The 27,423-nt window shown below is 46.6% G+C and overlaps 1 protein-coding gene and 1 long non-coding RNA gene across 4 annotated transcripts; both read right to left on the bottom strand.

Annotated features, from left to right (window-relative positions):
* Nucleotides 1–1,611: 1,611 nt before the first annotated feature.
* Nucleotides 1,612–9,840, bottom strand: LOC135385428 (calsequestrin-2-like). The gene is made up of 12 exons (XM_064614736.1): nt 9,554–9,840; nt 7,757–7,835; nt 7,514–7,608; nt 6,471–6,576; nt 6,295–6,368; nt 6,059–6,145; nt 5,894–5,986; nt 4,423–4,593; nt 3,316–3,378; nt 3,098–3,221; nt 2,696–3,001; nt 1,612–1,729 (listed from the first exon to the last, which is right to left on the bottom strand). Exons 1-12 carry the CDS (start codon nt 9,776–9,778, stop codon nt 1,707–1,709), a joined length of 1,446 nt encoding a protein of 481 aa, XP_064470806.1. The 5' UTR covers nt 9,779–9,840; the 3' UTR covers nt 1,612–1,706.
* A 12,629-nt stretch (nt 9,841–22,469) lies between these two features.
* LOC135385427 (uncharacterized) lies at nt 22,470–27,196 on the bottom strand. 3 transcript variants are annotated; one of them, XR_010420405.1, is made up of 3 exons: nt 27,007–27,182; nt 24,648–26,941; nt 22,470–24,014 (listed from the first exon to the last, which is right to left on the bottom strand). It is a non-coding gene; the product is annotated as an uncharacterized LOC135385427 (long non-coding RNA). The 3 variants fall into 3 exon arrangements; XR_010420406.1 differs by having other exon boundaries at nt 22,470–26,583; nt 26,657–26,941; XR_010420404.1 differs by having other exon boundaries at nt 22,470–26,941; nt 27,007–27,196.
* Nucleotides 27,197–27,423: the final 227 nt, after the last annotated feature.

The raw sequence follows: 27,423 nt of genomic DNA, 5'->3' as shown, positions 1-27,423 counted from the left end.
GGTTGCAAGATAGTAGATACGACATCTTAAAAGATGTTCACTGTAAAACCTAATGTGAAGTACTCATTCTGAAAACTGTGTGGTAATAAACGAACCAACTGCTGGACATTGAACTTTTCATATACGTGTATATCGCACGGAATATTCGCACCGATGTCAGGCATCTGTACGTCCATAATTTACACTCATGAAGCATCGAGAGAAGTACTGATCGTTCAGAAGGGTCCCCACCATGTACGCTGCCCCGGGCCCCGACCACTGTAAATCCGGCACTGCGTACACCCATGGTATGGAGGTTGTAAATCATGCCTTTCGAGAAATTGGGTCATCGAGCTTTAGAGGATGAGCCGACTGCATGCCACAACATATTCGAGGGAGAGCCATCTGTTTTATATCAGGGCTCGCTTGTTCCCGCAGTTTGGGGTTGTAAATCATGTTTTCCCGAGTCATCAAGCTTTCGTTTGAGCGCATGATTATTTCGGGGAATTTCATTACACGCGTATTGACGTCGGGAGATCGGAATCTCGAAACCCTGGTTACCTCGCGAATCTGAAGTTGCCAAGCTCGTTTTCCCATGACCGCGGTTAGCAGCATGACCTGGGTTCGGTCGGCCGTATGAAGGTGGCGGGGTTGCTTTAACCGCGGTTAGCGCTGCCCGTGTGTATAACAGCTGCCGCTGGAAATCGCAACGCCTTCCGTGGTAGTCTGCAATTTCTTTTTAAATACCCCAACACGTGGCTCAGACTACTTGTAGCCAGTAAGAGGTGTCGTCAAGCGTGAGCGAGGGTGGGGCACCTAGAAAAATGACTGACGATAACGCTCGGCCACGCACATCGCGCGCTATCGGCGGGGCTCTTCTGAACCCATCCCGCACCCTCCATACTCACCGGATCCGGCGCAGTGAGGTCGCGAATCAAGGGAGGAATTCCTCGTCGACAAAAGAAAAAAGAAAAAATGGTAATCCGTCGGAAGGAACGTCTTGTTGTAAATGTTGATTAAGTCAAAACTATAAGTGTACATTCTTGTAGACAATATAATGCACTGAGTTACAGAAGATATTGAATTAGTCACCTGACGAATTCTGCTGCTGCCACAAAGATCCCCTAAATGAAAGAAAAATGGAAAGATGAAAACATAATAGAAAAACATCACCCCTCCCGGTAATGTAGTTTCATCCCTTCTTAGCATGTCTTTTCGTTCCGTGCGACTGTGCATTACTGCATCAGAACTGAAAAGTGATTTAATTCCAGGCGCTCGCGCTCGGGTCAGCTGAGCGCTCGTCGTCGCTCGCTCCAGCGAGCTGGGCGCTCGTAGTCTTTAGGCGGCGAAGATGCTACATACTGCTCGCGACACGGTTGTCTAAAATCGCCTGTCAGTAGTTCTGCAGCCTATATTTCCTTGATTGCCCTCGAACATGTTGCTCCAATATTCAATTTAAAGGTGGACCATATGCTGCACGTGTTTCTTACTCAAAATAAACGACCTTGCGAAACTTGCATATTTTATATGGTTTAACCACGGGGTGCTGATTTCAGACAACCGTGTCGCAAGCAGTAATTCCGATTTCGTGACCCGGTCTTGCCGGTCATGGCACGCACTACGTACCGCAAGTCTACGTTAAACACGTTTATTGCAATGGATAAATACAACTTCCTGCACTGATGAAGACAGAACAAAGGTCAGGAATGTTCTTGCATGGGACGGACTTAGAACTCTTCTTTTGGAGCATCTGTTGAAGAGAAAGGTATGTTAGATCGAAGGCACCAAAAAAGTTTCATTTAGCCAAGCACGAGTGTTTGTCTTGGTGAAGTTATCATTGCTTTAATTCTGTTGCGTGCGATAACATCGCTCACAGTATGGGTAATGACCTACGACAGCGGCCGCGGCCGCCATCTTCCATCTCCTAGACTACTATCTTCTCCCGGGCAACGCGCTCTTAGGACGTTTAGGGGTCGGCTTAGGACAAACACGAAAAAAGGGGCACTGGTCGTTCAAACCAGTGCTGGCAATTGACTCGAAATTATTCACAGTTTTGCTTCGCGACGCGCCAAAAGTACGTTTGCAGTATCCTCCTCCAGTACCGAAAAAGCAGATGTTTCTGGATACCGCCCGGTTCCAACACTACTTACGGCGAATGTGCGTTTCGATGCAAAGTGAATAGCAGAATGGAGTTCATAGCGCATGCATGTGTAGCTTTCGATAGACTGTTTTTGGTACGAGATCCAACAGGTGCAGAGCATCTAACTGGAGGGAAGGTTTCAACACGTGACGTCAGTACAAAACAATGGACCGTATAGCGAACCGTGGAGCCTACGAAAATTTTGCACACCCGCGAACTGCTTTAATCATTTCATAGTCATTTTCTCGCTCGCGTATTCTTTTTGCTGTCATCACAGCATCATTAACCACACCAACCCCTGGCGGTCTATTCTATAGTGTTAACTTGACAACTGAGCTGAAGCACACTGGAGGATGCACAATCTCCATACATTTTTAACTGCAATCCCATTCAGTTCTACGAAGTTCATGGCTACCTCTTGCTGTCTTGCAGCATGGATATGTTTATGAAGAGAGAACTCGTGTTTATGGAGAAAGTTCACCGCGTCGCTCAAATAGTGTAAAGCATTGCCGTGGACTGCCTAATGCAAGCAACGATCACCACATGAAATGTTCCTGCGCGGAGAGGAACTGTTACCTTCAATGATAAGCTGGGCAGCAGGCGATGTGATGGTGTCATGATCAGAGTCGCCGGTCACTTCACAGACCCAGGAGCCGTCGTCGCGTCCCTTCTTGACACCAGCGATGATGAGGCCACAATCGCCACCGAGGTTGTTACCCTTCCATGATAAATGAGGCAGTCTGTTCAAACTGAAACCGATGTTGCGCCCGTTCTTCATCCAGAGGCAGTCACCGAATGGCTGTTCTACAGCGCATTCCAGAATTACGTCGGAACCTTCAGCTACGGTCTGGGAAGCAGGCACGGCGGAGAACCAGCGACGACCTGAAACGGAATAATTAAGCAGTTGAAACAAAGAGCACAAATGTACTTGGAACTGTGTACGATATGAGTATAACGTACGATATCAGTATAACGTACTCGGAGCTGGGCGTCCTGCTGCAAGGAGCTTCATCCATTCCAGTATCAGCCTCGCGTTTTCATCATCAGCAAGCTTATCGCCGGTCATGTTCAGTTTGTCCACGTCAAACCAGATTTTCTTGCCCTGCGCGTGATAGGAAAAGTAGTAATTACAAAATCCAAAATGGACCTGAGAATACGCGTAGTCTTCCGTGGTTTCGAAAACACGGCGCTCTTACCGTGGTTTTGTTGTAGGTTCCGAAGACTGGTAGCTTGCCAGTAAGGCCATGCTGGTCCATTACCTGAGAATGAAAGGATTCTGAAGGATACCCAAAAAAGGTAAATGTTAAGAGTTTTACAACTTAGTCAACACAACCGTACATTATGATTGCGTACAGCGAACCGTGCAGTGCTGTGAAGGAACGACATTCCTGGACGAGTCCTTCTGCGCAGGCCCAAATGGACTGAATAGACTGCGCCACGGTACATTTCTCTGCTTTTATCTCGTGTATTCACCGCGCACACAAATTATTTATCACGTAATTTTCCATCCTCAGAAGTGCTTGCTTGCTTGCTTGCATGCGCCTTAGGGTACATTTATGCTGCAGCATCGCTGCTCGCTGCAGCTTCAAGCACATCGCTGCTCGCATAACCGCTAGGGTGCGTTTACCCTGCAGATTGCTCAAGATGCTGCTCGCTTTCGCTATATCAGTCGCCTAGCAGCGTTCACTGTGGAAGGATGGAAACGAGGAAAAGTGGGAAGGAGGAAACCGACTTCATCACAACCAATCGCAGGTCGGATTTCAAGACGCCAGTCATCAATGATACCAGGAAGACAAACATGTTTACATTCCTAGGTGCAGCGAGCAGAGCGGCAAGCAGCGGCGAGGATAAGCGAGCAGCCAGGCTGCAGGGTAAATGCACCAACAGAAAGCTCTGTGTTTGACCTGTCATCGCCAGAAGTCAGGTAGTCCCCGGGCATGTTCAAACATGTTTGGCAGCATTGTTGTGGCGATGATCATGGCGTGCATCTTTGGCAAGCAGCGATGCTGCAGCATGAACGCGCCCACAGAGATACATGTGTTTGTTTCGTCATCGCCAAACAGCGATGTGCCATGTGCCAGCAGCGATGCTGCAGCATAAATGTACCCTTAGACTCCTCAAGCACGAAGTTTGCCATGGAGCGTTCACTGCGCTACGTTAGATGACACCTACGATAGAAGCAACTTACGACGACGACAACGGCAACAACAAATATGATGATGATGATTGTGGATGATGAATGGGTAAATTCGCCACGTGACAAAGGTAGCGCTACTGCACGTTTCATGGCACGTTTCACTTACGGCGTGGACGATGGGAAAATGGTGGGGGTCAATCCAGACGATGTTGAAGAGGTTCAGGTCGACGGTGGATTGGTTCCTCATGATCCGACTCAAGAGGCGGTGCATGTAGGCCCCCTTGGTGGTGGTTACTTCAGCTATGGCCAGCAGGTTGATGCGGCTGTAGTCGTTCATCTAAATTATGCAGAAAATGCTTAAAACTGTAATATCGATATAAAGGAGCCATGAACTAAAACGCGGCAGTGCACGCTTCTGGAACAACGTGGAAAGCAACTGAGGAGAACGTTGAGAGACGAGCAAAGAGGAGAACTATTCACTTAGTAGACTTAGTCACTTGCACAAGCGTTATCTTGGACATTTAAACATATTTTGAATTCCGTGTTTGCGTCGCAAGGCAACTCTGGCTATACGAGGCGTACAGTCGTGGACAGATTGAGAGACGGTAGCGGGGAAGATTAGGACACGAGGGGGGGGGGGGGTAATATGCGTCCCGGGCAGACTTCAGGGGGAATTGTGACGGCATTCGCCTGAAGAGTCTGCCGGAAAATCCAGGGGAAACTTCAGACAGTACAATAGCTGGTTGGAATCCGAACCTATAACGTCTCCCGGTCTTCAGCAAGACCACCAGAGGATCCAGCAACGAGCGGACTCCACTCGAACATGCCGCTGGTCTTTTGGACATAGCACGAGCTACGGAGCTCGCATGCCGCGGATAGTATCCGTGAACTGTCGATGTCCCTGTACCCCTCCTCACACACAGATTATATTCGAACCTTATACGTCCTCTTCGTCTACCAACGCGCTCTACTTGAACACGTGACGGCCGAGTAGTAGTGAACGCTGAGAAAACTGACTAGGAAAGAAAAGTGGCTTGTCGTCGGCTCAGGCAACATTCCGACGTAAGCGCAGGTTTCACTCGGCTCGTTGTCGGAGAAGTGTCGTGTCGAACGAGATGGAGAGGGTACGTATCTCTATCCCGTTGGTCGTGTCGCGTAAAAGACCTTCACTTCAAAATATTTTTAACTGCGTATACGATACATCTTCTGCAAATTCTGGGGTTCGCCCCAAATGAACCATGGGTGCGCGGTTTTGTGGTCAGCGATTTAAATGTTCAAGCTCAGAAAGGAATTACTCGTTTGACCATGTGGAAGGGCCTACGCAGGTATGTGTTTCATGAAAAAAAGAAAAAAAACGTTCACGTCGGTACCCTTCAAAGTGTCCAAGCCTGCCTCTAGAGTTTTTAAAAGGAAAACAACGTACTGCTGACTTATGGCCGAATAATGACGCTACAGTCGTAAAAAAGGAACTGACTAGAGGTATCGCGTCTCCGCCCACGCGCTGAATGGTTGTGACAGTTGTCTCGGTATCCAGACGCCGTTAAACGGTATCCAGATTACCCCGATTGGTTTCTAAGCCGAACAGATTAAATGTTTAATCGTGTGCTTTGTATTCATAGGGTTAATCACATCCTTACCTCCGGATCGTGCAAGTTGTAGTCGTCCAAAATGTTTAGTCCAGTTCGTCTGTGTTGCTTGACGAACGTCAAAATATCCGGAAGGCTGGCAGGCTAGAAAAATTAAGATAAGTGGAAGTGATCGCTGTTAAGACCTTGGCAACAACCGACGTGCAGAAAACCTACATTCGTTGGGCAGATCACAGGCTGCTTCACAAATGGCTGATAGATCGCGACTTGTCCTACCATGTTGAGCTTCATGTGCTTTGCAACCTTTAAAAAAATAAACTCGTTGATTTAGACTACAGTTTTGGTTCATAATAACTGCAACAACGCCCGCCCTAAAACCTGGTCCTTGAGGGTCAGATGTAAAACAAATCACGCTATTACTGAATTGTTTGCAGAGGTGACCAATGACTTACAAGTCTGTCGTGGACAACATAGAATGGGACTGACGCGCCTATGGAAGCCCATGCATCTTCATATGCGGCATATTCTAGAGGAAAAAAGTAAGGCGACTATGATGAAACAGTATCCCGAAGAGCTTCTATGGGACGTAGCCCCGTCGAATAGCATCTTACAGCAAAGAAAAACATACCGGGGGATCCTTTCATAAAGAATCCAACAACCTTGGCTTGTTGAACTTGGTCGAAGGCGGACTTGTCGAGCTTGCCCGTGATCACCTTGATCTGGCTCTCGGTCGCCTGTACAGGGAGAATAGGAAAACACATACTAGGGTTATGATCCTGTCTCGAAGACAACGTCGACAAATCCCCATGGACTTTTCTGCACTGTCATCCGACCCTCGGTCGAAGGCTACGTCGACTTATCTGCGCGCTATCTCGTCATTCGAGTGCTTCATACACACCGTCGACATTCTGCAACCCCGCTCTTTTAAAATTTGTTATGCCGCCTTTGAGATCATTAAAGCTACTCTGGGTTGTTGCCCAGAATGTAGGCTAGAGTTGGAATAAGTGTAAAGGGGCCTACCCAGTGCGCACATTTCCTACTTGATCCGCTCTGATTCGAGGAGGCAATGCTAGCAGTTCAAAAGTGGCTAAAGGGAGACTTTGCAAGGATTCGAAAACAATTGTGTGAGCATCATACAAACATTCACATTGGTATTTATTTTGTGCCAGTAATTAATTTGTAAAAGATTACCATAGCAAATCGAAATGCGAAGAACGGAAAACAGAGCTCCGTGTGTATTGTCATCAAGCAGGCGAACTACCTTCTATTGCCAACTGTAGGATGGGACAAGCGCAAGCTTCCCACATCATGCCCTATGCATCATGCCCTATGAAGCTCCGTACATATATATGTATTGGCGGTTTGTAGGAAGGAGGATTCCGGGACGTCACCCAGCATTGTCATCTGCTTCCAAGCCTGCATTATCCCTTGCCGGATCATGTCAGCGGCGTGTTTCTTTCAGCGAACTCTCGCTCCACAAAGGCGAAGCGCGAGCTTCGTAATAATATGTTTGAGTAAAATGTGCGCAGTTTTGGAACTAAATATTTCGTAGACATGTTCCTGACATCCCAAAGGTTACGGATATACCACAACCTTTCTGGTGATTTTGTCGCGGAGTCTCACTTAAAACTCAAACATAAAAACCTATTCTTGAGAGGGTGACATACCAACCTCTCGAATAGCGCCGTAGAGAGTCTCAGCGGATCGCTTGCCGTAGTATGGGAACTGCTTTCCGTTGCGGTAGATGTAAACGTCGCCCACGGCCGCTGGAGTCAAAAATGGGTAAAGTGAACGTACACCATGCCTATATGCACAGCTCCGTGGAACAATTCTTTTTCCCCCACCTATTTCCACAGTCGCGAAAATGCTAAGAGATCTAGTCTAAGCAGTACTGGAGCAGAAAAGAAATAGTACCTGCGTGCTGTTCCTTGATGGGATCAACAAGGATGTTACAAAACTGCACCTCTCTGTGCATCATGAACTGGGCGGTGACCTGCAACAGTCGTCAACAAATGATAATAAATGGGTACTGAACGGAACTATTCACTGGTTCCCTCACCAGTCTCCGTTCCGTTGCTGTGCTATCAACGGATGCTGAACACAGCACAAGAAATTATACATGTGACAGAGAACACTTAGCATTTTTAATTTGCTAGCAAAATTGCGGTAAAATGGCTCGGTTCGACGCTTGGTGGGAAATAACGACTAATTATTCAAGCAACCGTGATCTATGATCCCAACCGATCTGCTGCTGATCTGCTTATGGTTACGTAGCCACCTTATTTCGCTTTAGGAACAGTGTCTGCGTGCAATGTGGTTTCGCCGCTGTACCCCAGAAGCAATGCGCATTTGGTGACTACTCTGACACAGTGTTGCTCGTAATTTTAAATATTCTATAAAACTAACAAGTTTGCCCAATTGAGACGAAAACAGTGACGAGCACTCAAGGCTCAGGCTATCGAATAGATGAAGTGAGTAGATTGTGGGGAGTTTTAGGAAACCGTGAACAGCCTCAGATTCCTTTTCCGTATCGCTACCAGCCAATCAGCTATTGCTATACGCTGATAGCGGAAAAGGATTTTTTTATTTGATTTGACTTTACTGGCGCAAGGGTTACGGAAAAGGAATTGGAGGGCACTCACGGTTTCCTAAGGCTCCCTACCACTCTACTGCTTTACGGTATCTTTAACCGTACGACACCTTTTACCGTAATTTTGCGTTGGCAAATTAAAAATATTAAGAAGCTCTGTCACCTGCACAACTTGTTACGCTGGGTTTACAAGCAGCGAACTGTCAAACTAAGTCCGCCAATATGAACTGCCTGTCTGCTGTTTTGCGGTGACGCGCAACCCTATGCGTGCATGATGCAATGAACCGTAATAGTCTGTCAAAGTGCTACAGCCCCGTTTCCTCTATCGTTTCTACATTTTCTATGTGATTTCGGCGTTTTGGGCGCCCATTGCAGTCGAAATATAAACTGCAAATACGGTACCACTGAAAGCGCACCCCAACATCGAATATATTAAAAAGCAGGACCCAAACTTCCCCGTGGCTCCAATTTATTTCTATAATAAAATAAATGTCCCGTCCTATATTGCCATCCACGTAATTCCTCGCTGTTTGGATACCCCGAAGAGAGACAAACAACGTATTAGGCAAACAATAGAGCACGCCGGCCTTGACGTCAAGGAAGCGATAACGAATTTCATGACTCACGGGAAAATGCACGTCATTACAAGAAGAAATAGGTACCCGAGCGCACTTCACTTGCGCTCTGGAGTCCTGCCAGAAATACTGTCGAAGGATACACGTTGGTTAGGTGCTACACATTACCGGCACGTAACAAAACATGTAAATTTGAAATCTCTGTCAAGAAATTAATACTTTCTGCGGTATAGCTGCTACCCGTTACCAAAATAGGATGCGCCGGCCGGGGATTTTCACGCCTTTTTCTGCCGGGAATAAATATACCCCCCTTCTGTTTTCGGAATTTATTTCCAGACAGAGTACTCTCTCCTGTACAACTATGGTCATTAGAATATGCTTCGCGCAATGTCCAACGAGTGATCAATTCGAGCGACCTTAATGCAGACTGTCGCTCAAATGCAGTTGGCTCACATGAGCCAGGATTAATTACGCACTTCACACGAAAGCTTCAAAGAATCGAGTCTTCCCAGCCACAATATTTAACGCGACGAAGAGACGCCTCACCTGGAAGTAATCGTCGGCCAGGCAGCCTGTCTCTGTCTCGACAACATCTTCCACGACTCGAACGACCAGGACTGGAGACGTGAGGATCGCATCTTCCAAGGCAGACTTACTCGTCAGTCGGCAAACCCTGTTCGTGCCGTCGTGTTTAGGAACGCTGAGAAGTTTCACAAACCCCGCGGTTGCTCCTCCCGCCAGGAGCAACGTTACCAGAAGAAACGCATTCATCGCTGCCGGTGTAGTAACACTGAAGCGTCGCAGGTGGCAGACGTATTTTAAGTGCAAGAACTCGCGACTTCCGCGACGCCTCTCAACGCATGTTGCCTGATATGTTATCGATTGGACGTACTGTGTACCGGTTCGATGAGATATGACTTTCGCATAGTTGAGAACGACCGTCCCTGAGATAACCCTCCTCAAGAGTCGTCGCCAAGGGACTTCTACTGCAATGTAAAGAGATTAGAAAACGTCCTCTATTTGCACACCATTTAACCGGCTGGCAGTGCGTTTATGCTGTCTCATCTATCATTTAAACCGCATACTTACTCGTTACTTCAGAAAAAAGTAACTGAATACGTTACTCGTTACCAACATACAAAAGTAGCGAGTTCTCGTTACTCACAGGTAACGAGTTACTTTTACGTTACCGCCGCATAGATAAAGGAGCCAACAAACATGCCGTCACTTGCCTCAACTCTTTATTAATGAGGAATTGCACTTCACAAGAAGCTGATACTCGAAATTTATATCAGTGATCTTCGTTCTCTTTCGTGTGAAGACATCTGCTGCTGAGCTGAACAGTCGCTCCACCGATGCGCTGGTTACTGTGAGAGGCTATTGGGATCGCCACACGTGGCAACGTAATTAGTGACCCTTCGTTTCGTCTTGTTCCCTCTGCGTCGCGTCTTGGGTATACAGTCTGGGTCATTATAATAATAGACCTTTTGCTGGGTCTGAGCGAGGGACATCCAGCGAGGGACATCCAGCGAGGGACTGCTATAATACTTTGAGTCATACGTGGTCGTGGGTCACGCAGGTCCACGCATTGCGCCACACGGAGTGCCGAAATGTGCTCCCCCGCGCTGAAGAAAAGGAACGAGTAACGTCAGTAACGAGTTACCAATTTTTGTAACTGATTCCGTTACTATTACCATTTTTTTAAAAGTAACTGAATCGTTACTTCGTTACAAAAAAAAGTAACAGTTACCAAGTAACGAGTTACTTGTAACGAATTAGGCACAGCTCTGGTCATAGTGGCCGCTGCAAGCGCCACATAGCATTATTGGGGAGAGGAAATGGCATGTGCACTACTATCATCATTGCCACCGTCGTTCGTCTGCTACACACAGGGCTACTAGGTTGTTGCTAAGCCTACGCTACTCTCTTCCGTACCTCTTCGTCGTCGTCAACAGAGCGGGTGGTGGTGGTGGTGAAAGAGCTCACCGTTGTCGGTCGTATAGTAGTAGGTCGTGATTTGAAAGTTAAATCATGCATTGCGACGTACTTCTTTACAGACAAATCAATAGAGTTTATTCAATGACGTAAACCCTCCAGAGGGCGCTAACTTCGAAAAGGCGAAATCGCCACCATGATATGGCTTCGGTTTTCGTTCGCTGCCATGTGCTATTGAAGACATGGAAATCACTGGGATACGATAGAAGTAACGTTAATACAGTGCAAGAACTCAAACAGCAAATTAACGGTGAATGTCACGCGGATGAAAGTCATGCCGGTCAGAGGCGTCGGACACGTCATGGCGAAAAAGCCGCTAGCGCGACTGTGGCTCTCCCCTGCGAGTGACGTCATGTGAATAAGCCCCATAAGGAAACATACTAGATTTATGTGGATGACCCGTGGATCAGTCACCTCTACAAAAAGACGGCGGGTTGTCGGATCTACAAAACACATTCCAAACCTGAAGATGCCTATTTCTGTTACCGACATAAAGGATTCTTAGCCAGAAATGGAACGTATCGTTTGCACTGCGTGCAGCATCTGTCGTCCTGTGACGCGTTTGCCCCCGCGTAGTTCTGCCCGGGTGTCGTACTGTCACCCCACTCCCCCGGGGGGCAGTGAGGTGGGCAAGGAACATTCGAGATCACCAACCCTGCATTCACATGAGCGGCCTTCCGGAGTGTGAGAGCCAGAGATGCGCTACCAGCCGAAGATGCGCAAAACGTCATAGTTTTCTGCTGGCAGGTGAGCGCGGGCGCCCAACGTCATGTCTTTTCGTGCTCTTCTCACAATGAGGAATATCCTGCGCTATAGGATATTCTGTAGCAGACGACAGGGCCGATGGCGTCGTCTGCTATGTGCGCAGGGCACCAGTCCAAATATTCCGGCACCGTACGAATGCTGAACATGGGCGCGTTAAATAGCGACTGCATCATTAATCAAAATTAATCTTTTTAAGTCTGCAGACAGCCGTATCAGAAACCGGCTCCGGAAAGGAACATTAAATGACAACCAGAGGCCTAGGGGCGTTTTGCATACGCAAAATGCACACATCACGTGCACACGCAACGCTCTCTTGGCTTATAAACCCGTTTAGCACAGGCTCCGGAGCGAGAGGGGAAGAGTGGACGGAGCGCGCTCTGCAGTGGTTGTGAATCCAATTCCGAATATTACACGAAATTATGGTTGAAATGTAGATGGGTGCCAAACATCTTCGTCGAAACCCCTTCGAACTGCATCACGGAGTTATGGCACTTTAAATATGAGATCCTCTCCCTCTTGGCTCGCCTCCTCCTCGCAACGGAAGTGCGTAGTTTCCCGTTTTCATGGCGACGCCATGAAGGCGGCGCCATGGCGACGCCATACAGGGTACAGCTCATGCAATTGATGCAACAGGTTTGAAATGTGACACGCAGTTATCGCACCACTTCTTGGAGCGTGTCTTATCTTATAGACGACCCTCTGTTTACAAACATATGACGTCACGAGAAGACCGGTTCGAGGTTGCATTTTGTTGTGGTGGGCTGACTATCGACCCCTATTTAGCATTGTTCATCACCTCACATCTCATTCTGTCCATTGTGCCTTGGGGTAGTGGACCGCACCTCATGTGGCGAATTTTCCCATTCATTATCATTAATTTATGTGTTATTCATGTTGTTGGGAAAAACGCATCGGTTGATAGACTGATAAAGCTGATGGTGCCCACCACCATGCTTTGCGCGACGGCGTTACGTAATCAGCAGAGAGCGGATTTCAAGGCACTAAAAAGACGCGTTTTAGGCGCCCAAAAAGGCACTAATAATGTCCCAAAAAAGGCGTGAATTTTCTCGGAATAGGCACTATCGATATTGCACTACCGGCACTACGAGCGATGCCGCGCGCATTGGTTGCTTTACGGTAACATGTCACTCTATCGTGAGCACTTCGGTGGCAATTGCTGCTCAGAAAAAGTATGCTCCAATTATAAATTTTGATGTGATTCTTCGGTTGCACTGCAAAGATTCCATAAAGTCACAAGAGAAATAGGAAGGAAAATATTATGGAGATTTCGGCGTCCAGAAAACCGCTCTGATCGCATGGCACTCTTTCTTTTGGAAAGCACCGTGCACGCATCTTCTTATTGAAAGCGTGAAGACACTAGAAAACAAGCACCAGTTCAACGTGTTCCGGTGTAAAATTCTGTCTACGAATTGTCCTACATGCCTAAAACGGCCTCGCGACGTCGACCGATTTGACGATGCATGCCGGTACCAGCACGGGTACTCGTGAGGGATATCGCAGGGAGAAGAAATCTTACTACCAGAGCTGTAAAGTAACTCATTAAAGGCAATTGAGTTACTGTAAGTAACTACTTTTTGCGTAACTAATTATTGTAACCAAATACTTACTGAAACATGTATCCGTAACTGTAATTTCATTACTTTTTCGAGTAACTTGTACACTTAGGGAAGTTACTTCTTCGATCGAGTTTCCATGTGTGTGTTAGGTCCTGGTGTTGAACGCGATTCCAATGATAACCTTAAAAATGTCCTGGTGTTAAGAACAAATTTATCAGCTTTATCAGCGCGACTGTTGCCGGTCATTCCAGAGGTTTGTTTTCAATAAGTATTACGTATGATACACTGTATGTCAAAGTTTTACATATGGTCACCTTGAAAATGAGTAGCTGGAAATAACTGAAAAGTAACTCAATAACATTTCACGAGTAACTGACTAACTGAGGTGCATTTCTGTCTAGGTAACTTCTCCTGTAATTTCGTTACTTTTAGAGCCATGTAACTGTCAGTTAATTACACTTTGTGGGTAGTTTATACAGCCATGCCCTGGTCACCACAAAGCACACCTGCAAGGGCAGACGTGGTGTTGCACCGTGTACAAGGAATACAGGCGAAAAATATTCTATTTTCTGAACGAGAACTATTTTCTGCCACAGGGGAAGACACTTGCATTCTGTGACGTAGCGCGGCAAAGCGTGTCCTCGTTTTTCATTGCAAAAACTATTAAATAAACACGAAACAGCAAGTAAAGTGCCCATTTAGGCACTTACCGGCGTCCATTTTCAAAAAAGCCACTAATAAAAAAAAAGGCAAAATAGGCATTAACATTAGGGTACTAATGGGTCCCCTTCGACCTGACTCGTGCTTAGAACATCAAAAGTCATCATCTGTACGACTCCCAACGAAAAGGCATATGCCTGAAAATCCGCTCTCTGGTAATCAGTGACATAGGGGAGCAGGTCGTCTGTATTTGTATTGTATCGTGATGCTCTTGTAACAAGTGCAGTCTCCTCTTGGTACAGTGTCATTTTGGTTTATCTTATATCGTTGTGAAGTGCCCGCTCAGTCAAACGACGAACAGAACTGCTTATTCGCGACTGGGTAAACATGATAACACATGGGAAGGCTACTTGAACATAAAACATTTTGTTCCAGAGAATTCTGCTGTTGCTGTCAGCCTGATATCATATCACTGCTCCCTGTAGTGTATGTTTGCGCATCAGTAGAAAACATAATTTCCATCCGTTTCCATTACTACATTAGACGTTTTTACTACGTTCCTAATCTTACAATGAAATGAGTTCGTTGCACTGGAACAGGACTGTAGTGAAAATCAGTACGTGAAATACTAACGTGCGCTCTGGGCCGACATTTCCCGTATTCGCCTCGAGATCGAACAGTGTCGCCACCATGCGACGGCTCCATGAACTGCCCTTAGTGGGGATGCGCGGCATGAGCCGGTGCTTTCGCTGTGGTAATCGTATACTCGAAAACGTGCTTGGCTCAGTTTCTGGACATTTGAGCTTTTGAAATCGCTTCAAAATGAGTGAAAATGAAGAAGTGGAGAATTTTTTTCAACTTGTCTTGTTCCCTTCACCAGTGTGCTTATCAGGGAAGAAAACTACAGAACGTGCATATGTTCCAGTAGGCAGATTCCACTCGATCTCTATAATGTTTGTCACTGCGGTTCTGTATGTCAAACAAAATGTACCTAGAGCTAACCTCAATGTCGTAACAGATCTTTTCTTTCGTTTTTTTTTTCTCGTAATTATAACGATGTCACAGTTATTTATAGAATGGTTTCTGTGCTAGCAGTTCGAAGTTACTTCATATTGCTCAGTTACGATATTCTCTGCGCGCTATAAACACAAGTTGTATCGAATGTATGAATATATGGAACGCGTGGAATATATGATTGCATGAATATATGTATGACATGGGTTTTTAAATGTGTGGGCTTCAAGCTTTCATCTCATTTCGTCGGACCGTATGACAGGCTTGACTTTTATGTTATACACACATGATCATTGGAACACACGCATTCAAGGTAAAATGCTGTCACCATCCCCGAACGTTATTTGTAAAACATGTGTGTTTTCTGGGGTATGAAGCACGTGCGCAGCAGCGTGTTTCAGAATATACCTGGCGCTGGAGCCACAAACCTGGTTTATATGTAGTTATTACCTGACCAGTAGCTCACCACACGAGGTGAAGTCCACCATACAGGTGTGGTCATCTCGTACCATATTTTAGCACCTTTTAATGAATGCCTGCACAGGAGACGAATCAAACCTGGAACCCCTCCCAGACTCACACGACCTGAATAACCACCGCTGTCATACGACGCAAAAATTATAGCGAAGGGATTCAATACTTTTTTGAGCTTTTTTTTAAATCCTTGTTGTCCCGATAAAAAAAAAGGGCGAGATAAAGACAGCTACACAGGCGACGAATAAATATTCGACTGAGAGGAGCAAAAGACAAAAATAATATCTCGATTGGAGCACAGGAATGGCATGGCAGTGTTTCCCTTCGAACGCACACAGGAGATATTCTTTTCACAACTTCGCGATTTCAGCGTTTCGCAGTGCATCACTTTTTGTCAACTTTCACACCTTATCAGCGTTCTAAGTATAGCGCGTTTCAACACATCCGCGATATGTGAGTCACTGACACCGCGGCATTTCATACAGAAACATTGCGATACTAGAAAAGCCTGCCCCTGCTGCATGGGATCATGCCGTATCCCCATTCGCCCCGTGTCCGATCTTCTTAGATTTGACAGACTTTTCTTTATTATTTTTTTTTCCACTGCGTACTTCGCTTTCAGCGTTGTTCTGTGCTGCAACAGTACAGCTGTACAAGCATTAATGAATAGAAGTAAATGCAGCAAGAAGCGTACACGCAAGAGCTCTGAGTTGGCTGAGATGAAGACGTCGTTGCGGCGAAACAAATGCGACAAAATGAAAGGCACAGCAAAGAAGAGTGTCTAAACTGCACTCTCCACATGAGAACATGCCAGTCTTTCTCGATGCACTTTTTACTCCCAAATAATAGCCAAATCCATCTGCGATGTCGTTCATCAAAGTTTGACGTACGGGAATCGGTGAGGGTGGGCACTCGTGACTGCAGCTCACTCATGCTCATTCACTCCATGCTCAGCTCTCTGCTTGCCTACTCATGCTCACGCACTCCCCCCTCAGCTCTATAGCTGTTTGCTCACTCACGCTCATTCACTCCGTGCTCAGCTCTCTGCTTGCCTACACATGCTTATGCACTCCCCCCTCAGCTCTAGCTGTTTGCTTACTCACGCTCATTCACTCCGTGCTCAGCTCTGTGCTTGCCTACTCATGCTCACGCACTCCCCCCTCAGCTCTAGCTGTTTGCTTACTCACGCTCATTCACTCCGTGCTCAGTTCTCTGCTTGCCTACACATGCTCATGCACTCCCCCCTCAGCTCTAGCTGTTTGCTCACTCACGCTCATTCACTCCGTGCTCAGCTCTCTGCTTGCCTACACATGCTCATGCACTCCCCCCTCAGCTCTAGCTGTTTGCTCACTCACGCTCATTCACTCCGTGCTCAGTTCTCTGCTTGCCTACACATGTTCATGCACTCCCCCCTCAGCTCTAGCTGTTTGCTCCCTCACGCCCATTCTCTCCGTGCTCAGCTCTTTGCTTGCCTACTCATGCTCACGCACTCCCCCCTCAGCTCTAGCTGTTTGCTCACTCACGCTCATTCACTCCGTGCTCAGCTCTCACTTGATTTTCTTAGTTGGCAGTTGTGAATTGTGAGCTGTATAACGGGTTACAGTGCTCAAGCTAAGCCGGCGGTTATTCTTTCCGCATGGCAGACGCGGAATCCACACTTCAAGTCAAGTGGACGTGCTCTTGCGCACTGAGGAGGGGGACGTCAGGCAGCGCAGTTCCAGAAGCCGTGAGGTTGGTCCTGTGGAAGGCGTTTTCGGCGCGCCCGCCGTAGAAAGAGACGGAAGAGATTCTTCTGGAACCAACTAGAAGCCGCGCACGCCCACGAGCGCGTCCCAGGGCAGGGCCCAGGGCCCCCTCTCCGGACGACCTTGACGATGGAGCGCGCACGCGGACGTAAGCTTCGAACGAATTTATGGTCGACATGTCTACGCCGCTGCGGCCTGGCTTGTACTACCGCCTAAGTCTCACAACAGCATCAATATTTGCGTCTTTTTTTAGTATCGAGTATCGTTAAAATACACGATACACTAAAAATGTATTTTCGATACCGATACTCTCATTTTTGGCACGCGATACCTAATACCGATACACAAAATGTATCGAAAGATTCTGATCCCGAGATCACGGGTTCGAACCCGGCCGAGGACGTCAGCAACTTGGTGGCAGGGTACAAGTTGCTTAGACACGCCGTCTTCCGCGAGGGACGTTAAATACGGGGTGCCGTGTGATGAGCTTTCATCGCACGTTAAAGAACCCTCAGGTGGGCAAAAGCAATCCACAGACCGACCGCTGTGGCGTCGCTCATGATCTCAGTTGTCTCTCGACGTAAACACCTAATTATTATTATTATTAGTATCGAAAGATTGTATCGAAGATACATGTATCTGCGATACTGCCCACCACTGCGCTCAATGTAATCTACGAGGGTCGCCGACTTATCACTCACAGGCGCCTGAAATGAGGTCTTTGTTACCAACTGAAAGGATTCAAGGACGGAGGGGTCTCGGAAGGACGCGGTGCACACGTGTCTTCCCCCTCGCATCGTGACCATAATGACTGGACAACAATACGCTGTGCAAGTGCGTCTCTGCGCATGAGAGGAGAAAATGAGAGGGAAGAGGGAAGGCGCCGCCGTAGTCAATGGGGCTTCCCGAGTGGAGTAACCGGGAGAGGAGATATGCGCAGAACCGACCACCAGCTCCGGTGCGCACCAGCGCGCAGAGCGCTCCAGCAGTGCGCTCCAGAGCGCACCAGCTCCGGTGGCGCAGCGGTAACGCGTGCGCCTGGAGACTGGGAGGTCCGCGGTTCGAATCCGCGGGCCGTCTGTGCCGTCTGGGGTTTTTCCTGGGTTTCCCTCAGATGCGTAATAGGCGTATGCCGGCACAGTTCCCCTGAAGTCGGCCCATGGACGCAGCTATCCTCCCCCCGAGCGGATTCCGCTCGGTCTTCCACTTCACCCTTTCCTCTCCTCCTCTCCACCACCTTTCCCTTCCCGAAAAACATGCACTAATCAGGCAGGCAGACCTCTCGGGTTCCTCCCAACGACACTCCTCCTCCTCCTCGTGTAGAGCGCGGCGAGGGAGATCGTTCAGCCATGACGTCGCATGACGCGGTTCAAGTTAGGCTCCTCCTAATGGCCAAACTCTCTCTATAAACGGCTCGGAGGCAACCTGACCTGAGTGCTTTGCAACCAATCCCAGTTTAGTCTATATTAGAGCAATGCACGGGCCATATTCTTAGGCTCGAACCCGGCCTTCCATTGATTTACCCGCCCGAGCCAAGCCCAAGTCCGAATAATTTCTAGTTCTCCCGGCCCGGCTTAGCCCAGTGTAGTGGGCTGTAAAAGTTGACCGTGGCTAACGAACAGTGGGGTAACGCAGGTTCGAGCCCGATTTAGGCTCCCCAAGGTACGGGCCCCGGCACGAGCCCGTAATGGTCAAACCCGAGCCCAGCCCATATGCTCGCAAAAATATGGGTTTACCCACTGACTCGGTCGGGCCCGGGCTTTTGGGTAAGCCCGACACCGTGCTGTGCTCTATAGTCTGTATTTCTCAAATATAACACTGCGTTGCCAAGCAGTGTCACGCACGGTGGAGCGGGTATTTAGCTCGCGGGGTGTCTTGTCGGCTCAAATCTTCGAACCCGCATGGCGGGAGAAGAATTTTGAAGTGACTGTGCTCCTTTCGTGCAAACAGAAGATACGAAAATGAATGGAAAAAGTAACTGCTTCGTACTGAGTACATTTTTTACGTATCTGTAGCGGGTATCAGTGTATTATATCTTGCACGGGGTATTTGTAGCTGTATAACTCCGGTACATTTAAACCGATTTATCTGTAACTGCAAGTCAGATACTTTTTATAAGTAGCTATAACAACCCTGCCGCTCAGTTCATCGTTTGTTTACTCATACCCACTCGGCTCGGCTTGCCTATAGAGTCACTAGTTCTCTAGGCCGTCTCTAGCTGAGCTCTACGGGTGCTCACGCGCACGATGTTGCCAACAACATCAACAACTTTATTTAGATTATGAATGGGAAGTTTTATCGCCAGTGGCAATACACCATTGCTGGTGGGGATGTGGGGATGACGCGCCTCATCTTACAGTTCCGTGGGTTGTCAAGAGCGTGATGACTGATGAGCATGATATGAGGAAAGTTGAGCTCTCCTCATGTGATGGAGATTACGAGAAGTGAGCGAGTTAAAGTGGAGTGAAAGAACTTTGGAGCGTCCATCACCAGGTTTTCCCATGCAAATGAGCCGAAATCAGGCGAGCGCAGGACGGACAACCCCCATCGACGGACAAGCGCAGTAGGTCTATATGGTAGGTTGTGCATTTCCCTGAGTCTGGAGAGGACAAGTACAAATGCACAAACATATATTTTATTTATTTAGCGCAACAAATAAAACGAACCAAGAAAGTCTATTTTCCTCCGAAGAGGTTAGGTAATGGAGGTACCTCGAAGGATAGCCGGTGAAACCAAGAAATATGATTACTTTAGGTTTGTGTAACTATTAGCGGAAGACTTGACTAGGATCAGCAAAGGCAAGAAAGTTGTTATCTAGAGATGCAAAGTTCCCGGAAATTTTGCCTTGTCAAAATGGGAGAACGCTCTTCTTAAATTTTCTACTTAAAAAAAAGAACGAAAAGAAAACTTGAAATAAACTTTTTGTTGTGTGTGTGTGTGTGAGAATATACCAGCGTTCACCCGATCAATAAAAAGAGGAATAGCTTTTATTTCGTCTAACTCGAAAAAGGATATGGTTTGTAAAGGTTTTGGTTATTTGCACAACTTTGTGTTTTTATTTTCGAAATTGGAAATTTTGGGCAATTTTTACAATGTCGAGAAAAAAAATCCGAAACTGTTTTTCTTTTTCAATTTTTCCATTTCTCATTTTTGTGCGAAGCCTGACACCTTTAGTTACTGCACGCATTGCTACGCCAGAAGATTTTTTTAGATTGCACCTAGAAGATCCATATCACACATATTAATACAACGAACTGGTTAACCTTTACGAGAACCGGTTTTGAATCGATACATACGTCGCCCTGGAACTGAGTCGGAACCGAACCTTTGTCTCAACCAGAACCTATAATACTTTTGCTACCACCACTGTTTGGAACGACGAAAGGAGAGGACGCCAGCAACGCGCGTCAGCTGGCGCACTGCCTTGCGATTCCCTCCGGGTGCGTAGTCGGGCGCGGCCATGCAATCTCGTGGGAATTAACCATATTGCACGAGTTCGTATGTTTAAATTCCCGGGCGTCTAACATATTGAAAAACTCATGACGTTGCAACAGCTCGAACTGAGAAATTCCGTATTAACGGGATCACACAATTCTTTCCTTCTTTTGTCGTTGTTTTTGTGTATATCCCCCTATGTATGTTCAAGATCATCCTCGCTCGAACGAAAACAATCGACGCTCGCCTGCTACTCCACCAACCCGATCCTAGCGCTTCAACGCTTCCCGCCCTAGCCAACGCAGCCAGCTTCAAGCAGTTTCACCTGCACCACCGCCAGGAAGCTTAATCCAGGGATTTTCCCAGCACCACCCCCCGCCCGAGATGAAAATCCTGGGAATATCCCTTGCTTAGTCGCTTATTGCTCGTCAAAAGTCAACGAGGGGCTGGAATAACATTTCTCTGCCTGCGGCAATTAGCCATAAAGAAACAATTCCTTACTGGATTGGGATCTGTACAGTCAACCTCAAGTGCGAAATACTCAGACCCTGGGAAAAAATGGAGACGTGAGTATTGCCAGCACTGCGAGTAAAAGTTTTGCAGGCTCCTTCTGCCCTTGAACCGAGATAGCTCTCCCTGAGAGGTTCCTGCAAATATACTCTCATCCTAAGCGCACGAAAGGTAAGGAACATTCACAGCTACCCACCCTCTTCCATCACTCACTAATGCCCCTTTGAGTTCTGGCCTTTGTTCTCTCCACAACATACTTGCCTTGTCACACAAGTTATACTTTCACAGCACCCCCATTGCAGCTACACATGAATCTCACAAACTTACGATCCCCAGATATACTCTTTATTCCCCATGATATCGCAAAGTCAGCACTGCGACATTCAACACTGTCAACTGGAACTAAACCAAATTCTATACCAACCTGAAGAACAAGGGATAATCTTCCAACGATACCTTTCAACGGTCGCATACACCTACATACTTATTGAATTGATGTTAACATTGCCTTGAGCTTGAGGGGAAACACAGGACGAGATGAACAGATAGACTCACGAACCAGCTTCGTGAGTCTATCTGTTCATCTCGTCCTGTGTTTGTCCTGTGTTTTCCCCTCAAGCTCAAGGCAATGTTAACATCAATTCGACACCAGCTAGCTTGCCTGCTCCTGCTATGTTCATACTTATTTACTTTCACGTACGAAAGATTCGGGGTAGCCAGCTCCTCCGCTGTAAGAGCAAACATCCCCATATTTTTCTTGTTACACCTAACCCAATCTAGTAACATTCGAAATTTTTTCACGCTTTTATGGCACTGCAGAAGTAGGACTCAGGAGAAGGATTGGTAATAACCAGTTTATCGGCCAACCGCACGGAATATCCCGCCAAACGTGGAAGCACGCAATGTGGCCGATCTCATTTCTCCCACTACTGCACTGGCCGTTACCAGGGTCTCTCAATATACTGACAGACCGTGCCATTACACTTTAATGAATACTGGGTAGTGTTGCCCCTTCCTTTGACAGATTCAATTACTGCACACGGCTGTTACTTGCTGATATTTCTGCCCTGAGAGTGAGATACGAAATTTAATGCAAGCACACTGCCATGCAATTTGTAGTTTTGACACTGAATAATGATGCATCATTGCCATACTATCACTGTATTGCATCACACCTAGACATAGAACTTGATGAACGCCCCTTGTAAAATACAAAACGGTATTCATCAAGGCAAATCAGTAGGCAGCACACAATGATACCACCGTTAGGAATATAATGCACAGAAAGGCAGATAAATTGTATATTAGTCCACACTTGTTACCACAATTAGTACTTTTGCATTCTTGGCATAGCGTATCAGGTGATCCCAAAATTTCTTGTGGAGGGAGTGACAGTTTGTTTTCAACATGAACACCATTTCAAACATGAATCAACTTGCATATATATGCTGTTGTTCGTATTTCTCCAGATATTTTCTACAATATAACATCACTAAAATCACACTTGTTTTTGACCAGTGTCAACCAACTGGAACTTTTGTTTTGTTGAACAGATTCAGACTGGTTTGAACGTCTAATGTTGCTGCTATGTTTATTTATTTAATTTTATGTACAGAATATTGCAGAGAAGGGCCCAAGCACAGGTGCTGACACTGATACACACAAAGAACCGATCTGGCAGCACTAAACACACACATACCTCGGTAAAACTAACTCATAGACATGCTCACTCATGCTCAATGTGGCGAATGAACTGTTAGCCTCAGTGAGCAGACAAAGAATGAAGCGGGGAGTGAGTGAATGAGCGAGCACGAGTGAGCAACCGGAGAGCTGAGCAGAAATGAAAAGACTCCGGATTACTGCAGGCACTATGCAGGTCAGATAGATGAGTACCACTAAGTGGATCCCCCCTACTATCATCCTAACCATCGCAATAGACCATGAAGCCCTTCTCAATATCTGGAGGGCAAGGGGCAGTCTCATGGTCAAAATGGCCACAGCTACTGCACAGAAGAATGTGGCATTCTCGACAAATATGTCCAAACTGCTTATTTGGTAAAAACCACACTCACGAGCATGCTCGCTCTTGCTCAATATGGCAAATGAGTAAAGCATGTGTGAACAAACTGAGAGATGAGCAGGAGCTGAGATGAGGAGCAGGAGTGAGCAGGAGTCACAAGTACCAACCTCTGCACGTACACATACAGCCTCATGTTTTAGAGGAACAATAAACGTGCATCGGAGGTGCACTTTTTTTTAATGCATTGTGATATGTTGCCGATGGTGAACATTTTCCTAAAATTGTTGCCACGAAAAAGTAAATAATGGCTCCAAACAGACCAAATATTCACTGCACTCTTTCGCGCTTGTGCCCCGCTCTGTGATGCACTGGCGGCAATAGTCATATGGCAGTTTGACGTCATGTACCATCAACCATTCAAAATGCAGAATGCTTATACTCTGATATTGTTGTAATATCGGGAAGTGAAGTCAATTCTAAACATCTTTCCACCTGTCAATCCTAAGGTAGCCAGATCAAACGGTACAAAAAGCCTGCAATGTTCCATTTCATGTGTGCGCTATGTTTTCGGTGCTGTATTGCTGCGCGAGGTCAGCACGATGTTCCCTCAACTGGTTCCTTAACGAGTTGCAGCTTGTCTCAGTAGGGCCCGTCAATGGCCTTGAGAGCAAAATCTCCCCCACCTCCAGCGCCTGGAATGCAGTGTTGCTAAACGTTGGAACATTGTGGACGTGACCCCGTTCCAAGGATGAAGGAGAGGATCACACGGATTATGCTCGTTGAGTGGCATTGTTTCCTGGTAAAGATACTGCCTAGAAGTAAATAAATTTCGTATTCGGATACCGTGAGTTGCGTTCTTTCATGGAGCATAATAATTGGACAATGGTTGTCGAGCTGTTTCGTGCCCCTTTAAGGTTAAACCAGATAAAACCCAATTTTTCCCTAGGTTTGCATCATTGCTACATTGAGTAAAACCTTAGAAACCCCAAAAATGAGGTTGCCAAAGTGCAAACTCAGCCACCCATATGACGAATAGAGAACGCTAAGTGCTGCACACTCGGGACGGAGGCTCACCGTCTCGTATTCATCTGAAATGTGGGAAGTGCTTTTATGTTATTTTCCTCCCGGCATTACCCTGTTTTACGGCTTCTCAAATAAAACCCGATATTCAAGATGCATAAAAACCAAAAGTGCACTATAAACATTAGAAGTAACTAATAAGATAATGATATAGCTAAAACCAAGAAACAACCTCAAGCGTCTGGGTAGGAATTAGATATACTTTCAGAGTCAAAGGCTCTTGATGGCAGTCTGTCCCGTTCTGCTATGGTTTTGGGAAATATGAGTATATTATCCTATTTGTGCTTGCATATATGGGGGTTAATGCATGCATATACCAACTCAGGGGATTACCTCACCATTTTTCACGTGCTTTTCTCACTCACTTTTCACACGCTAGAAGTAGTGTGCTGTGTGCGTCATGGTCAAGGAGAACGAGATGAAAAGACGAATGGGTAGCAAACCAGAGTGCAAGAGGCAGCCGCAGTTCTAGCGTGATGGTGGTCTGGCTCGTGGGAGAGCGGCAACATCGATTCTGGACACTGGCTCCCGGCTTTTCAATGGTGGCTCCTTCCTGGCACTTGCTCTCGGGCATGATCTCATGACAGCTGAACCTGGTTTGCTGTTCTGGAACGCATCCACGACACCAAGTCTGTGGTTCTGTGTACGCAGTCCCGGACCTCATTCACATTCCTCGCCCTCCTGCAAGATACTCCAACCTGGTTCTCACTTCATTCAACTTTTCAGGGAGTAAAGACTTTTCTATCCAGTGCTGTCTCTATCTCGTGCTGCCTCTATGCCGTTAAATATTTGGAATCCTGCCATATTCCCATAATGCAGGCACTGCGCGAGATCACACGCTCTTGTGTATGTTTCCCCACAGTACCCAAACCACTACAGTGCGACATGACTCATTCTGTTACCGAGCTGCACAGCAAGCGGCCCACATTAGTTTCTCCTCTGCAAACTTCATAGGTAATGGTGCCATCACGTCTCAAACAATGTTTGCAAGGAAATCCAGAAGGAACAGGAGACAGGAAGTGCAATGCTGGAGTTCAACTCGTGCCCTATGGGGTATACTAAAAGTGGAATATGACAACACACACAACATGAATTATCCACACTCATGAGCATGCTCACTCTTGCTCAATGTGACAAATGAGTAAAGCATGAGTGAGCAAACGGAGACAGCAGGTGAGCATACTTGGCCGGAATTTCTTGTCTATATTCATGATTCTGCTCGTTTCGAGGCTGCCATTACACAACTTTACATAGCGTAACGCATTGTATAATGCTCTGGTTCAAGCAGTCACGCCCATACCATTAAAATCATCTCTCGTTTCCTTCTGTTGCTCTAGCCACCGTCATTATTGGTTTTCTTTCCGTCTGATATATTTTGTGATTATTGTAGCCTATTCTTATTTCTGATGTTACTCCTCTCTGTGTTAGTCCTGTTATTACTGCTGTTGTTTACGGTCTGTAACGCGAAGTATTCGTCGCAACTGCAAAGAGAGCAAAGTTTCGCCCCTCCATTATGTAAAACCTCCAATGGGGGCCCTTAACATAATTAAATGAATAAATAAATAAATAAATATAATCATCATCTCTTGGTGGGCATGAGAACCACCTAACAAGACAGGATGTAATATTATCTGCTTCGTCTTCACTTACCTACTCCACTTAGTTCAGTTAGCTTACATATTCTTCATCGACAATGGCCGTTTTCATCATATGAGGAACATCGCTTCCCTTCGTGAGAGTACAAAGCATAGTCTTAATGGGACCACTATCACGAGACGACTCCCATATATCACTTGTCCCATACTCATGAGTAGTGATTTATGCAGACCCCCCCCCCCCCCAAACGTTTGGCAACACATATTTCTTTGCACCCCCTGCAGGGGAGACCTTGTTCGTTCAGGTTCAGCCACCTATCAATAATGATACATTGAGCTCTTGTAACCCTCCACCCTCATCTTTTGCAACACCCCCCATGCCTGCGATTCTGGTTGACTACCATTTATGAGCATTCAGAAAGGAGGGGGGGTAAAGGAGGCCCCAGAGTGCCAAGGTACCCTGTGGAAGTTGCACACTCTTTGCTTGCAAGTTGAATGTCATCATCATTACTTTGTACCTTACCTTCTGGAACCTGTGCATATCAGGAGCTTTGATTTTCTCTACTGTCCATTGGATGCACGCTTTGGTAGCAGCAACGAAAATGTGGAGTGCACATCTCAAGAAACTAAATGTTAACGAACCTGCTAGAGGTGTGAGACACTGAGAACTCACAGTGCAGGCAGCTCAGGACATTCTGAAAGGGCTCTGGAAAGTACCAGTTCTGTAATTAATAATTACGTTTGCACAGCAAGCAGCACTGAAACTGTCTTTAGCTCACAGTTCCATAATTGATTTGACTTCTAACTTCTTAATTCAACTCTTCAACTCCATTCAACTCTAAAAACATGTCCCAGCGTCACGGAGATTCTCCAGAAAGTCCCCGAACCTTGCCGCCTGAAAAACTGCCACATCAGAAATGCAGTCATACACAGGCCCATTGCTCCTCAGGATGCGAAACCCAGCTAGTATAACGTTTCGATCCATAGTAGCAGAGATGTTTCTGTTTACCCTGGGGTTATCAGATGTAGGACGTCCACCGTCACCTGAAGCAGTTCCCTGCAGTCTGCAGAGCAGGAGAGGCGATACAAGATCACTGAATGCAACTTCGGCGATGCGCAAATAGCTCACCTTTTGAAATACATAGGACTGAGATTGAGTGTGTGCCTTGGAGGTGGGTCATCAGCATGCCACAATTTTAAGGAATACTCTTTGTCAGTCATTTGTTTATATATTTCCCGCTTTGCGTCGAACACACAGCGTAGCATACGCTGCCTGTGCCCTGTGCCACGGCATGGATTGGATTTTGACTTAATACGACGACACGTGACCACGTGACTCCTCGCTGGGCGGACACGACCAAAATCTGGAACGGCATGTAACGACTGATTTTCCTGCATGCTGTCCAATAGTACACCTGAAACAATGCTTCCGATAAATCAGGGTGATGATGAAGAAAGCAATTTTCATTTTCTTTGAATTATATTTCACATATGCGTTCACGCAGGCTGTGAAAAGAGTGCAACTTCTTGTCGTCTGCTACAGTTC

This window comes from Ornithodoros turicata, chromosome 2 (assembly GCF_037126465.1).
Source record: "Ornithodoros turicata isolate Travis chromosome 2, ASM3712646v1, whole genome shotgun sequence".
NCBI classification, from domain to species: Eukaryota; Metazoa; Arthropoda; class Arachnida; order Ixodida; family Argasidae; genus Ornithodoros; species Ornithodoros turicata.
The sequence above is the reverse complement of the archived record's forward strand: the minus strand, read 5'-3'. Positions and strand labels throughout refer to the sequence as shown.

What these genes read in the sequence shown, in the direction of transcription:
- LOC135385428 (XM_064614736.1), bottom strand. Translation starts at nt 9,778, where the DNA reads ATGAATGCGTTTCTTCTGGTAACGTTGCTCCTGGCGGGAGGAGCAACC. An exon ending in TCTACGGCGCTATTCGAGAG is followed by an intron (nt 6,577 to 7,513) that starts GTTGGTATGTCA and finishes CTCCCTGTACAG; the next exon opens with GCGACCGAGAGCCAGATCAA. An exon ending in CTTTATGAAAGGATCCCCCG is followed by an intron (nt 6,369 to 6,470) that starts GTATGTTTTTCT and finishes TTTTTCCTCTAG; the next exon opens with AATATGCCGCATATGAAGAT.